The 16,073-nt window shown below is 42.6% G+C and overlaps 1 protein-coding gene across 1 annotated transcript; it reads right to left on the bottom strand.

The window, feature by feature from the left end:
• Positions 1-181: 181 nt before the first annotated feature.
• Positions 182-14,836, bottom strand: pacc1 (proton activated chloride channel 1). Its single transcript, XM_055865634.1, has 8 exons — positions 14,582-14,836; positions 14,142-14,247; positions 13,165-13,374; positions 12,688-12,842; positions 5,929-6,071; positions 2,885-3,026; positions 2,532-2,642; positions 182-2,350 (listed from the first exon to the last, which is right to left on the bottom strand). The coding sequence occupies exons 1-8, from the start codon at positions 14,699-14,701 to the stop codon at positions 2,144-2,146; spliced, it is 1,194 nt and encodes a 397-aa protein (XP_055721609.1). The 5' UTR covers positions 14,702-14,836; the 3' UTR covers positions 182-2,143.
• Positions 14,837-16,073: the final 1,237 nt, after the last annotated feature.

Genomic DNA, 16,073 nt, shown 5'->3' on the forward strand with positions numbered 1-16,073 from the left:
AACAGCGCCCCCTATCAGTCATCTCGTGTATACTGTATATATATATCATTCGTTAACCAACAACTGACTGCTTATGAATGAAGGCCATAACGTTGACGTAGGTGCAGTTGCAAGTATGTGTTGCAGATTGTTATAGTGGATTTGGGGCACATGGTCATAGAAAGTGACTAAACACAATCAATTGCACAGCAAACGGTTTTATTTCACAGTAAAAGCTATACACAATTTCAAGTAAATCCCAGGTACTTGTTGATCAGTCCAGTTTTTCCAAGATGTGTAAATAATGTAGAAAGCAACAGGCAGGATGAGGTGGTATTCGTAAATATTCGCCTAGTGTGTAGAAGCAAAGAAAACAGTAGTAGACTATTACTCTGGGTTCAGTAACAGTCCGTTGTTCGGTCGTATGAGTCAGTTGTTCAGTCGTACGAGTCAGTTGTTCAGTGGTATGAGTCAGTTGTTCAGTCGTATGACTCAGTTGTTCAGTCGTACGAGTTAGTTGTTCGGTCGTATGACTCAGTTGTTCGGTCGTACGAGTCAGTTGTTCGGTCGTATGAGTCAGTTGTTCGGTCGTATGACTCAGTTGTTCAGTTGTATGAGTCAGTTGTTCGGTCGTATGAGTCAGTTGTTCGGTCGTATGAGTCAGTTGTTCAGTCGTATGAGTCAGTTGTTCGGTCGTATGACTCAGTTGTTCGGTCGTATGAGTCAGTTGTTCGGTCGTATGACTCAGTTGTTCTGTCGTACGAGTCAGTTGTTCAGTTGTATGAGTCAGTTGTTCGGTCGTATGACTCAGTTGTTCAGTCGTACGAGTCAGTTGTTCAGTGGTACGAGTCCGTTGTTCAGTCGTATGACTCAGTTGTTCAGTCGTATGACTCAGTTGTTCGGTCGTATGAGTCAGTTGTTCGGTCGTATGAGTCAGTTGTTCGGTCGTATGAGTCAGTTGTTCGGTCGTATGAGTCAGTTGTTCGGTCGTATGAGTCAGTTGTTCGGTCGTATGAGTCAGTTGTTCGGTCGTATGAGTCAGTTGTTCGGTCGTATGAGTCCGTTGTTCAGTCGTATGAGTCCGTTGTTCGGTCGTATGACTCAGTTGTTCGGTTGTATGAGTCAGTTGTTCGGTCGTATGACTCAGTTGTTCAGTCGTACGAGTCAGTTGTTCAGTGGTACGAGTCCGTTGTTCAGTCGTATGACTCAGTTGTTCAGTCGTATGACTCAGTTGTTCGGTCGTATGAGTCAGTTGTTCGGTCGTATGAGTCAGTTGTTCGGTCGTATGAGTCAGTTGTTCGGTCGTATGAGTCAGTTGTTCGGTCGTATGAGTCAGTTGTTCGGTCGTATGAGTCAGTTGTTCGGTCGTATGAGTCAGTTGTTCGGTCGTATGAGTCAGTTGTTCGGTCGTATGAGTCAGTTGTTCGGTCGTATGAGTCCGTTGTTCAGTCGTATGAGTCCGTTGTTCGGTCGTATGAGTCCGTTGTTCAGTCGTATGAGTCAACCAGTGAGATTGACTCCTTCGTTCTAGATTCACCCATTCTTTGTAAAAAAAAAAAAAAAAAAGGAAACAAACAACGGGAAAAAAACTAATAAGCAATTGCATCATGGTCCACATTTGGTAAGCATTACTCACTGTTCCCTTTACATTTGTTTTATATACAGTATATACATAAAATATCCAGTAATTTAGAGGCGATAAGATACTTAAGAATTTAAGTTATTCTAAAAAATAAAATAAAAAGTCACGTTTTAAAACATCTCACTGCTCAATTGAAACTCAGATTTAAGAATGTAATGAAAGGTAAATGGGGGAAGTTCCCTTTTGCCTTACATGTCAGTAGTTCATATCAGTTGTTGGTGGTATAAACAAGTTTCATAACATTCATAAATACATTTTACAATCCTATTTCCCAGTCACATTTTGGAATGCTACATATGACTTATGTATAAAGAAACAATCATTGTGAATTTGACCTTTGGTTGAGTTGTCTAAAATCATATACGTTACAATCTATTCAATATTTAAACATACAAAATGTGATGATCCCAAAACAACATTTTTTAAAACGCTGCCCATAACCAAGGGCAATATTTGCAGTTCAAAGCAAGTGCCTCATTGATTGGTTGAAAGAAGTTCGTTCACGGGAAAAAAAATTGAAAGTTATTCTTCTAATCTATTAATATCCGTATTAGTTACTACGTATCTCTGAGATGATGCGGTCAGTTCCCTGTTTCTGTTCCTCAGATGCCTCTTACGAATCTTGATGACCCATTTCACACTAAAACTGGCAAAGTTAGCAGCCTTGAACAGAGCCATGAACACACCGCACAGGATGGCTACGGTATTCCACGGATTGGCTGTCACAATCTGTGGACGAAACAACGGGTCAAATGTTTCATTGTTCGTTACAGGCTTTTTTTCCCCCCTCAGAGCTGAGACAGGAGAAATAACTACACGAGTAGAATAGAATAAGATAAACTAGACTAGGAATGGAATAAAACAGAACAGATACTATTCTAGTAATGCAATATGAATGTGTTCCACTTACATCTCTGACTTCTTGTACAAAGGGATCCCTCCATTCAAACACAACAAAGAAGAGCTGAATGGCTTTTTGCTCGGATACAGGCCTCTTGTCATTATATTTGACCACACTAGACTGGGAAGAACAGACAACTTTTGTTATAACTTTGTCACAATGTAGAAAACATTTTGTACTCAATTAGGGACAAAAAATAATGACAGCTACAAATTGGAATATGTCAAGGAAAAATGTAGTTTTTGCAACATGTTGTATGTTTTCTGCCACAGTAGATGCTAAAATTAATAATTTAGTTTATCTTATTTAAAAAAAAATAGACAACATTTAAGGAAACCTGAATGTTTACAAACAATAGTGACCTCTTGCCGGAACTCCATGGACTCGTTTTTCTTCCCAGAGGTCTTGACCAGTGACATCTTGACCCAGGTCCTGAAGCCTCCAGAGAACGTCACCATGGAGTAGTTCCTCTCACAGTCCTGCATGAACGCTGATTTATTCACGCTATAACAGGAGGTAGAGGGCAAAATGGCTGTTGTTATACGCACATCTCATTGCACTTAGGTTACACTCTAAACCATGGATTTAAAACTCTACTACACTCTAAACCTGGCATTTAAAACTCTACTACACTCTAAACCTGGGATTTAAAACTCTACTACACTCTAAACCTGGGTTTTAAAACTCTACTACACTCTAAACCTGGGATTTAAGACTCTATTACTCTAAACCTGGGATTTAAAACTCTACTACACTCTAAACCTGGGATTTAAAACTCTACTACACTCTAAACCTGGGATTTAAAACTCTACTACACTCTAAACCTGGGATTTAAAACTCTACTACACTCTAAACCTGGGATTTAAAACTCTACTACACTCTAAACCTGGGATTTAAAACTCTACTACACTCTAAACCTGGGATTTAAAACTCTACTACACTCTAAACCTGGGATTTAAAACTCTACTACACTCTAAACCTGGGATTTAAAACTCTACTACACTCTAAACCTGGGATTTAAAATTCTACTACACTCTAAACCTGGGATTTAAAACTCTACTACACTCTAAACCTGGGATTTAAAACTCTACTACACTCTAAACCTGGGATTTAAAACTCTACTACACTCTAAACCTGGGATTTAAAACTCTACTACTCTCTAAACCTGGGATTTAAAACTCTATTAATCTAAACCTGGGATTTAAAACTCTATTACTCTAAACCTGGGATTAAAAACTCTATTACTCTAAACCAGAGATTGAAAACTCTATTACTATAAACCAGAGATTTAAAACTCCATTACACTCTAAACCTGGGATTTAAAACTCTATTACTCTAAACCAGGGATTTAAAACTCTACTACACTCTAAACCTGGGATTTAAAACTCTATTACTCTAAACCAGAGATTTAAAACTCTATTACTCTAAACCAGGGATTTAAAACTCTACTACACTCTAAACCTGGGATTTAAAACTCTATTACTCTAAACCAGAGATTTAAAACTCTACTACACTCTAAACCAGAGATTTAAAACTCTACTACTCTAAACCAGAGATTTAAAACTCTACTACACTCTAAACCAGAGATTTAAAACTCCATTACACTCTAAACCTGGGATTTAAAACTCTACTACTCCTCTAAACCAGGGATTTAAAACTCCATTACTCTAAACCAGGGATTTAAAACTCCATTACTCTAAACCAGGGATTTTAAACTCCATTACTCTAAACCAGGGATTTTAAACTCCATTACTCTAAACCAGAGATTTAAAACTCCATTACACTCTAAACCTGGGATTTAAAACTCTACTACTCTAAACCTGGGATTTAAAACTCTATTACTCTAAACCAGGGATTTAAAACTCTATTACTCTAAACCAGGGATTTAAAACTCTATTCCTCTAAACAAGGGATTTAAAACTCTATTCCTGGAGGGCTGAGTTTGTGCTGGTGTTTGTTATCTCCTTTCAATTCATGTCCAATCAAGACCTAGATAAGGGGAGGTGAGAGGAGTTCCTAACTAATCAATTACCTAAATTGGTCTATCAAGTACAAGGGGGAGTGAAAAAACCTGCAGACACTCGGCCATCCAGGAATTAAGTTTGAAACCTGTGCTCTAAACGAACAAACTGGGCCAGTGCTTTACCTTCTGGACAGGTCGTCGTATTAAACTGGGCCAGTGCTTTACCTTCTGGACAGGTCGTCGTATTAAACTGGGCTTTACCTTCTGGACAGGTCGTCGTATTAAACTGGGCTTTACCTTCTGGACAGGTCGTTGTATTAAACTGGGCCAGTGCTTTACCTTCTGGACAGGTCGTTGTATTAAACTGGGCTTTACCTTCTGGACAGGTCGATGTATTAAACTGGGCTTTACCTTCTGGACAGGTCGATGTATTAAACTGGGCCAGTGCTTTACCTTCTGGACAGGTCGTCGTATTAAACTGGGCCAGTGCTTTACCTTCTGGACAGGTCGTTGTATTAAACTGGGCCAGTGCTTTACCTTCTGGACAGGTCGTTGTATTAAACTGGGCTTTACCTTCTGGACAGGTCGATGTATTAAACTGGGCCAGTGCTTTACCTTCTGGACAGGTCGATGTATTAAACTGGGCCAGTGCTTTACCTTCTGGACAGGTCGTTGTATTAAACTGGGCTTTACCTTCTGGACAGGTCGTTGTATTAAACTGGGCCAGTGCTTTACCTTCTGGACAGGTCGTTGTATTAAACTGGGCTTTACCTTCTGGACAGGTCGTTGTATTAAACTGGGCCAGTGCTTTACCTTCTGGACAGGTCGATGTATTAAACTGGGCTTTACCTTCTGGACAGGTCGTTGTATTAAACTGGGCTTTACCTTCTGGACAGGTCGTTGTATTAAACTGGGCTTTACCTTCTGGACAGGGCGTTGTATTAAACTGGGCTTTACCTTCTGGACAGGTCGTCGTATTAAACTGGGCCAGTGCTTTACCTTCTGGACAGGTCATTGTATTAAACTGGGCCAGTGCTTTACCTTCTGGACAGGTCATTGTATTAAACTGGGCCAGTGCTTTACCTTCTGGACAGGTCGATGTTTTAAACTGGGCCAGTGCTTTACCTTCTGGACAGGTCGATGTATTAAACTGGGCTTTACGTTCTGGACAGGTCGATGTATTAAACTGGGCCAGTGCTTTACCTTCTGGACAGGTCGTTGTATTAAACTGGGCCAGTGCTTTACCTTCTGGACAGGTCGTCGTATTAAACTGGGCCAGTGCTTTACGTTCTGGACAGGTCGATGTATTAAACTGGGCCAGTGCTTTACGTTCTGGACAGGTCGATGTATTAAACTGGGCCAGTGCTTTACGTTCTGGACAGGTCGTCGTATTAAACTGGGCTTTACCTTCTGGACAGGTCGTTGTATTAAACTGGACTTTACCTTCTGGACAGGTCGTTGTATTTGTCGAAGAGCATGTATGTGATGGCACTAAAATCCTCTTCTGTCTCGTTCTGACTGAACTGCAGGAAGATCAACTCCCTGTTTCTGACATCTGTTGGACCGCTGACCACCAGGGCTTGCTTCTACACCACCAGGAGAGGAATTCATGTATTAAATGAACGACTGAATGGCTGAACGAACAAACCAACCAACCAACCAACCTCAGAAACCCAGAACTAAAATCTTGCATAACTCCGTCAAATACCATTTATGTTACGTACCTTGTCCATGAGAGATTAATAAGCAACCAACCAACCGACCAATCAACCGACCAAGCAACCAACCGACCAATCAACCAACCGACCAAGCAACCAACCGACCAAGCAACCAACCGACCAACCAACCGACCAATCAACCAACCAACCAAGCCACCAACCGACCAACCAACCAACCGACCAACCAACCGACCAAGCAACCAACCAAGCAACCAACCAATCAACCAACCGACCAAGCAACCAACCAACCGACCAATCAACCAACCGACCAAGCAACCAACCAACCGACCAATCAACCAACCGACCAAGCAACCAACCAACCAATCAACCAACCGACCAAGCAACCAACCGACCAAGCAACCGACCAAGCAACCAACCGACCAATCAACCGACCAATCAATCAACCGACCAAGCAACCAACCGACCAAGCAACCAAACGACCAATCAACCAACCAATCAACCAACCGACCAACCAACCAACCAACCAACCAATCAACCAACCGACCAATCAACCAACCGACCAAGCAACCGACCAAGCAACCAACCGACCAATCAACCGACCAATCAATCAACCGACCAAGTAACCAACCGACCAAGCAACCAACCGACCAATCAACCGACCAAGCAACCAAACGACCAAGCAACCAACCAATCAACCAACCAACCATCCGACCGACCAATCAACCAAGCAAGCGACCAATGAATGAATGAAAATACTTAGAAGACATGTTGCTGTGTTCTATCTATAGACGTGTTGTTCTCACCACAGTGTGGTTGGTGTAGGGGCTCTATAGTAGTATGGTTCTCACCACAGCGTGGTTGGTGTAGGGGCTATATAATAGTATGGTTCTCACCACAGTGTGGTTGGTGTAGGGACTCTATAATAGTATGGTTCTCACCACAGTGTGGTTGGTGTAGGGGCTCTATAATAGTATGGTTCTCACCCCAGTGTGGTTGGTGTAGGGGCTCTATAATAGTATGGTTCGCACCACAGTGTGGTTGGTGTAGGGGCTCTATAATAGTATGGTTCGCACCACAGTGTGGTTGGTGTAGGGGCTCTGTAGTAGTATGGTTCTCACCACAGTGTGGTTGGTGTAGGGGCTCTGTAGTAGTATGGTTCTCACCACAGTGTGGTTGGTGTAGGGGCTCTATAATAGTATGGTTCTCACCACAGTGTGGTTGGTGTAGGGGCTCTATAATAGTATGGTTCTCACCACAGTGTGGTTGGTGTAGGGGCTCTATAGTAGTATGGTTCTCACCACAGTGTGGTTGGTGTAGGGGCTCTATAATAGTATGGTTCTCACCACAGTGTGGTTGGTGTAGGGGCTCTATAGTAGTATGGTTCTCACCACAGTGTGGTTGGTGTAGGGGCTCTATAATAGTATGGTTCTCACCACAGTGTGGTTGGTGTAGGGGCTCTATAGTAGTATGGTTCTCACCACAGTGTGGTTGGTATAGGGGCTCTATAATAGTAAGGTTCTCACCACAGTGTGGTTGGTGTAGGGGCTCTATAATAGTATGGTTCTCACCACAGTGTGGTTGGTGTAGGGGATCTATAATAGTATGGTTCTCACCACAGTGTGGTTGGTGTAGGGGCTCTATAGTAGTATGGTTCTCACCACAGTGTGGTTGGTGTAGGGGCTCTATAGTAGTATGGTTCTCACCACAGTGTGGTTGGTGTAGGGGCTCTATAGTAGTATGGTTCTCACCACAGTGTGGTTGGTGTAGGGGCTCTATAATAGTATGGTTCTCACCACAGTGTGGTTGGAGTAGGGGCTCTATAATAGTATGGTTCTCACCACAGTGTGGTTGGTCTAGGGGCTCTATAATAGTATGGTTCTCACCACAGTGTGGTTGGTGTAGGGGCTCTATAGTAGTATGGTTCTCACCAGTGTGCTTGGTGTAGGGGCTCTATAGTAGTATGGTTCTCACCACAGTGTGGTTGGTGTAGGGGCTCTATAGTAGTATGGTTCTCACCACAGTGTGGTTGGTGTAGGGGCTCTATAGTAGTATGGTTCTCACCACAGTGTGGTTGGTGTAGGGGCTCTATAGTAGTATGGTTCTCACCACAGTGTGGTTGGTGTAGGGGCTCTATAATAGTATGGTTCTCACCACAGTGTGGTTGGTGTAGGGGCTCTATAATAGTATGGTTCTCACAACAGTGTGATTGGACTAGGGGCTCTATAATAGTATGGTTCTCACCACAGTGTGGTTGGAGTAGGGGCTCTATAATAGTATGGTTCTCACCACAGTGTGGTGGGTGTAGGGGCTCTATAGTAGTATGGTTCTCACCACAGTGTGGTGGGTGTAGGGGCTCTATAGTAGTATGGTTCTCACCACAGTGTGGTTGGTGTAGGGGCTCTATAGTAGTATGGTTCTCACCACAGTGTGGTTGGTGTAGGGGCTCTATAGTAGTATGGTTCTCACCACAGTGTGGTTGGTGTAGGGGCTCTATAGTAGTATGGTTCTCACCACAGTGTGGTTGGTGTAGGGGCTCTATAATAGTATGGTTCTCACCACAGTGTGGTTTGTGTAGGGGCTCTATAGTAGTATGGTTCTCACCACAGTATGGGTGGTGTAGGGGCTCTATAGTAGTATGGTTCTCACCACAGTATGGTTGGTGTAGGGGCTCTATAATAGTATGGTTCTCACCACAGTGTGGTTGGTGTAGGGGCTCTATAGTAGTATGGTTCTCACCACAGTGTGGTCGGTGTAGGGGCTCTATAATAGTATGGTTCTCACCACAGTGTGGTTGGTGTAGGGGCTCTATAATAGTAGTATGGTTCTCACCACAGTGTGGTTGGTGTAGGGGCTCTATAATAGTATGGTTCTCACCACAGTGTGGTTTGTGTAGGGGCTCTATAGTAGTATGGTTCTCACCACAGTGTGGTTGGTGTAGGGGCTCTATAATAGTATGGTTCTCACCACAGTGTGGTTGGTGTAGAGGCTCTATAGTAGTATGGTTCTCACCACAGTGTGGCTGGTGTAGGGACTCTATAATAGTATGGTTTTCACCACAGTGTGGTTGGTGTAGGGGCTCTATAGTAGTATGGTTCTCACCACAGTGTGGTTGGTGTAGGGACTCTATAATAGTATGGTTTTCACCACAGTGTGGTTGGTGTAGGGGCTCTATAATAGTATGGTTCTCACCACAGTGTGGTTGGTGTAGGGGCTCTATAGTAGTATGGTTCTCACCACAGTGTGGTTGGTGTAGGGACTCTATAATAGTATGGTTTTCACCACAGTGTGGTTGGTGTAGGGGCTCTATAATAGTATGGTTCTCACCACAGTGTGGTTGGTGTAGGGGCTCTATAGTAGTATGGTTCTCACCACAGTGTGGTTGGTGTAGGGGCTCTATAGTAGTATGGTTCTCACCACAGTGTGGTTGGTGTAGGGGCTCTGTAGTAGTATGGTTCTCACCACAGTGTGGTTGGTGTAGGGGCTCTATAGTAGTATGGTTCTCACCACAGTGTGGTTGGTGTAGGGGCTCTATAATAGTATGGTTCTCACCACAGTGTGGTTGGTGTAGGGGCTCTATAGTAGTATGGTTCTCACCACAGTGTGGTTGGTATAGGGGCTCTATAATAGTAAGGTTCTCACCACAGTGTGGTTGGTGTAGGGGCTCTATAATAGTATGGTTCTCACCACAGTGTGGTTGGTGTAGGGGATCTATAATAGTATGGTTCTCACCACAGTGTGGTTGGTGTAGGGGCTCTATAGTAGTATGGTTCTCACCACAGTGTGGTTGGTGTAGGGGCTCTATAGTAGTATGGTTCTCACCACAGTGTGGTTGGTGTAGGGGCTCTATAGTAGTATGGTTCTCACCACAGTGTGGTTGGTGTAGGGGCTCTATAATAGTATGGTTCTCACCACAGTGTGGTTGGAGTAGGGGCTCTATAATAGTATGGTTCTCACCACAGTGTGGTTGGTCTAGGGGCTCTATAATAGTATGGTTCTCACCACAGTGTGGTTGGTGTAGGGGCTCTATAGTAGTATGGTTCTCACCAGTGTGCTTGGTGTAGGGGCTCTATAGTAGTATGGTTCTCACCACAGTGTGGTTGGTGTAGGGGCTCTATAGTAGTATGGTTCTCACCACAGTGTGGTTGGTGTAGGGGCTCTATAGTAGTATGGTTCTCACCACAGTGTGGTTGGTGTAGGGGCTCTATAGTAGTATGGTTCTCACCACAGTGTGGTTGGTGTAGGGGCTCTATAATAGTATGGTTCTCACCACAGTGTGGTTGGTGTAGGGGCTCTATAATAGTATGGTTCTCACAACAGTGTGATTGGACTAGGGGCTCTATAATAGTATGGTTCTCACCACAGTGTGGTTGGAGTAGGGGCTCTATAATAGTATGGTTCTCACCACAGTGTGGTGGGTGTAGGGGCTCTATAGTAGTATGGTTCTCACCACAGTGTGGTGGGTGTAGGGGCTCTATAGTAGTATGGTTCTCACCACAGTGTGGTTGGTGTAGGGGCTCTATAGTAGTATGGTTCTCACCACAGTGTGGTTGGTGTAGGGGCTCTATAGTAGTATGGTTCTCACCACAGTGTGGTTGGTGTAGGGGCTCTATAGTAGTATGGTTCTCACCACAGTGTGGTTGGTGTAGGGGCTCTATAATAGTATGGTTCTCACCACAGTGTGGTTTGTGTAGGGGCTCTATAGTAGTATGGTTCTCACCACAGTATGGGTGGTGTAGGGGCTCTATAGTAGTATGGTTCTCACCACAGTATGGTTGGTGTAGGGGCTCTATAATAGTATGGTTCTCACCACAGTGTGGTTGGTGTAGGGGCTCTATAGTAGTATGGTTCTCACCACAGTGTGGTCGGTGTAGGGGCTCTATAATAGTATGGTTCTCACCACAGTGTGGTTGGTGTAGGGGCTCTATAATAGTAGTATGGTTCTCACCACAGTGTGGTTGGTGTAGGGGCTCTATAATAGTATGGTTCTCACCACAGTGTGGTTTGTGTAGGGGCTCTATAGTAGTATGGTTCTCACCACAGTGTGGTTGGTGTAGGGGCTCTATAATAGTATGGTTCTCACCACAGTGTGGTTGGTGTAGAGGCTCTATAGTAGTATGGTTCTCACCACAGTGTGGTTGGTGTAGGGACTCTATAATAGTATGGTTTTCACCACAGTGTGGTTGGTGTAGGGGCTCTATAGTAGTATGGTTCTCACCACAGTGTGGTTGGTGTAGGGACTCTATAATAGTATGGTTTTCACCACAGTGTGGTTGGTGTAGGGGCTCTATAATAGTATGGTTCTCACCACAGTGTGGTTGGTGTAGGGGCTCTATAGTAGTATGGTTCTCACCACAGTGTGGTTGGTGTAGGGACTCTATAATAGTATGGTTTTCACCACAGTGTGGTTGGTGTAGGGGCTCTATAATAGTATGGTTCTCACCACAGTGTGGTTGGTGTAGGGGCTCTATAGTAGTATGGTTCTCACCACAGTGTGGTTGGTGTAGGGGCTCTATAGTAGTATGGTTCTCACCACAGTGTGGTTGGTGTAGGGGCTCTGTAGTAGTATGGTTCTCACCACAGTGTGGTTGGTGTAGGGGCTCTATAATAGTATGGTTCTCACCACAGTGTGGTTGGTGTAGGGGCTCTATAGTAGTATGGTTCTCACCACAGTGTGGTTGGTGTAGGGGCTCTATAATAGTATGGTTCTCACCACAGTGTGGTTGGTGTAGGGGCTCTATAGTAGTATGGTTCTCACCACAGTGTGGTTGGTGTAGGGGCTCTATAATAGTATGGTTCTCACCACAGTGTGGTTGGTGTAGGGGCTCTATAGTAGTATGGTTCTCACCACAGTGTGGTTGGTATAGGGGCTCTATAATAGTATGGTTCTCACCACAGTGTGGTTGGTGTAGGGGCTCTATAATAGTATGGTTCTCACCACAGTGTGGTTGGTGTAGGGGATCTATAATAGTATGGTTCTCACCACAGTGTGGTTGGTGTATGGGCTCTATAGTAGTATGGTTCTCACCACAGTGTGGTTGGTGTAGGGGCTCTATAGTAGTATGGTTCTCACCACAGTGTGGTTGGTGTACGGGCTCTATAATAGTATTGTTCTCACCACAGTGTGGTTGGTGTAGGGGCTCTATAGTAGTATGGTTCTCACCACAGTGTGGTTGGTGTAGGGGCTCTATAATAGTATGGTTCTCACCACAGTGTGGTTGGTGTAGGGGCTCTATAATAGTAGTATGGTTCTCACCACAGTGTGGTTGGTGTAGGGGCTCTATAATAGTATGGTTCTCACCACAGTGTGGTTTGTGTAGGGGCTCTATAGTAGTATGGTTCTCACCACAGTGTGGTTGGTGTAGGGGCTCTATAATAGTATGGTTTTCACCACAGTGTGGTTGGTGTAGGGGCTCTATAGTAGTATGGTTCTCACCACAGTGTGGTTGGTGTAGGGGCTTTAGAGTAGTATGGTTCTCACCACAGTGTGGTTGGTGTAGGGGCTCTATAATAGTATGGTTCTCACCACAGTGTGGTTGGTGTAGGGGCCAGTGTAGGTCACTTCCTCCATGACACAATCTCCTGGCTGGGGCTTCCCTGGGGTGACCAGCGGGGGGATATGGGCGTGGTAGTGGTGCTTACAGCTCAGCAGCTGAGCCGTACCAGGGTACAGGGCGATGCCTGCTCACAAACAAGGACAAGAAAATAAAGTTTCATCAAGAAAACCAAGAATTAAATCAAATTGAACACGTTCTCTCAAAAAAACATAAATATAAGCATGATATTCTGTTTAAAAAAAAGTATATTTAAAAACGATATTCTCTCGGATCAGTATTGTAACAAATAAAACCTGCTAAATTGACACCTTTGTTAAACATAGGGTAAAGTTGCCCCTGGACGCTGATCTAGGGACAGTTTTCATCCCACCCACCCACACTTATGGTTAAGGTTAGGATTGAGGGAGGCTGATCCTAGATCTGTACTTAGGAGCAGTTCCACCAACCTGGGGGAGAGAAGACATCCACCTCCTTGTATGTGACAGACATGACGGGGTGACTGAGCTTCTCCATGAAGTCAGTGATGGTTTGATAGGCCAGGAACACGGCCACAGCAGTCAGCACCAGGTAGATGAACAGCAGCAGGACAGTGAACACGTTCTTCAGACACGCCTTGTTGAATAGTGTAAATGGATTGCTGTTCACTATGTCCTCCTCTGGAATAATACGGTAAATATAAAAGGTATATATAAATAAAGGCCAAAATGATAAAATAATAATTAAATGGTAAGGAAAGATTGTTAATCAATACATGAATTACATATTATAAGTAATAAAGACAATATGAATATTATGAATATTAATATGAATAATTACAGTAGTATGAATATTACAGTAGTCTTTACAATATTATTTGGGGGAATAGACTAGAATAGGATAGAATAGACTAGAATAGGATAGAAAAGAATAGACTATAATATAATAGGATAGAATAGAATAGACTATAATATAATAGGATAGAATAGAATAGACTAGAATAGAATGGACTATAATATAATAGGATAGAATAGAATAAACTAGAATAGGATAGAATAGACTAGAATAGGATGGAAAATAATAGACTATAATACAATAGGATAGAATAGAATAGACTATAATATAATAGAATATAATAGAATAGACTAGAATAGAATGGACTATAATAGGATAGAATAGAATAAACTAGAATAGGATAGAATAGACTAGAATAGGATAGAAAATAATAGACTATAATACAATAGGATAGAATAGAATAGACTAGAATAGACTATAATATAATAGGATAGAATAGAATAAACTAGACTAGAATAGAATAGACTAGAATAGAATAAACTAGAATATGATAGACTAGAATATAATAGACTAGAATAGGATAGAATAGACTATAATAGGATAGAATATAATATAAAATACAATTGAATAAAGTAAATAAAATAAAAAACACCTGGTAGAACACTGGCAATGGATTCTTCTGGCTCCTCCAGGCCACCGTTGGCACTGTCATTGTCTTGGTAGAAGTCTGGGGTTTGAAGTTCTTCCTCGTCGTTGAACTGTATCAAATAACGTTACAGATTTATATCATTAATGGTTGATTTCACACAAAGTATCAGTGTATATAAGGTACACAGTGTCTTCCACTTTCAGATCAGGTAGATCTGTAGACTTCCAAGTACCCTACTGTAATTGTAAAGCAAACGTCTTAAAAGTCAGCTGTAAGTCACATGATATTGTTTCTTTACGAGGATCACCTCCTAGAGAAGTCCCAATGTTTTCCGCCCAACTTCCTGAAAGGTAATCGATCAATACAGATAGATACGATTGTAAAGTAATTGATAATGATATGAAATCAATAATCAATTAAAATCCGTCAGTGGCAGAACTTACTTCGTGGTATGATCGGGAGGTCTCCTTCCGAAGCATTCCGATTCGTCTTCGAAGAATACTTCGACTTATTATATAGTTAATTAAAACTCCGGATATTATAAATGATCCATTTTTATTCATAATATAATTTTCTCATCATGTGGATCTCACGCAGGTAGAGATATTAAACCGGTGGATTCGTTCACGTTCGTGCGTAGTTATTAAGCAGCAGAAAACACCTATATTGTACTACTATTCTGCGAGCACAGACGATGACGTCACTTTCCTATGGTAATGAGGAAACTTCCAAAATAAAAGCCCACATTTCAAAACATGGCAAGGTGGATAACTCATTAAAAATATATTACATTTTAATCAGTGTCGATTTTTATTGTGCTTATAAACAAATGCAAGAAGGAATTTATGTAAAAAAATAATTAAACGATATTTTAAGACCATGTTGCCAATATTGGGCTTATAGTGAAAGAAATGTTTCTTTGTGTCGATGTAAAAGTGGAGTCTGTAGAATCTATATATGGTGTCATTTCATTTCAACAAGTGCTCAGCATATGTGGGAACTCCTTCAAGACTGTTGGAAAATCATTCCAGGTAAAGCTGGTTGAGAGAATGTGTGCAAAGCTGTCATCAAGGCAAATGGTGGCTACTTTGAAGAATCTAAAATGTTAAATATATTTTCATTTGTTGAACACTTTTTTGGTTTCTACATGATTCCATATGTGTTTTTTATAGTTTTGATGTCTTCACTATTATTCTACAATGTGGAAAATAGTAAAAATAAAGAAAAACCCTTGAATGAGTAGGTGTCCAAACTTTTGACTGGTACTGGAAGTATTCAGACCCTTTGCTATGAGGCTTGAAATTGAGCTCAGGTGCATCCTGTTTCCATTGATCATCCTTAAGATGTTTCTACAACTTGATTGGAATCCACCTGTGGTAAATTCAATTGATTTGATATGGAAAGGCACCTGTCAATATAAGGTCCCACAAGTTGACAGTGCATGTCAGAGCAAAAACCAAGCAATAAGGTTCGAAGGAATTGTCCATAGAGCTCAGAGACAGGATTGTGTCGAGGCACAGATCTGGGGAAGGGTACCAAAACATTTCTGCAGCATTGAAGGTCCCCAAGAACACAGTGGCCTCCATCATTCTTAAATGGAAGAAGTTTGGAACCACCAAGACTCTTCCTAGAGCTGGCCGCCCGGCCAAACTGAGCAATCGGGGAAGAATGGCCTTGGTCAGGGAGGTGACCAAGAACCCGGTGGTCACTCTGATAGAGATCCAGAGTTCCTCAGTGGAGATGGGAGAACCTTCCAGAAGGACAAACATCTCTGCATCACTCCACCAATCAGGCCTTTATGGTAGAGTGGCCAGACGGAAGCCACTCCTCAGTAAAAGGCACATGACAGCCCACTTGGAGTTTGCCAAATGGCACCTAAAGGACTCTCAGACCATGAGAAACAACATTCTCTGATCTGATGAAACCAAGATTGAA

This window comes from Salvelinus fontinalis, chromosome 16, assembly GCF_029448725.1.
Source record: "Salvelinus fontinalis isolate EN_2023a chromosome 16, ASM2944872v1, whole genome shotgun sequence".
Lineage (NCBI taxonomy): Eukaryota > Metazoa > Chordata > Actinopteri > Salmoniformes > Salmonidae > Salvelinus > Salvelinus fontinalis.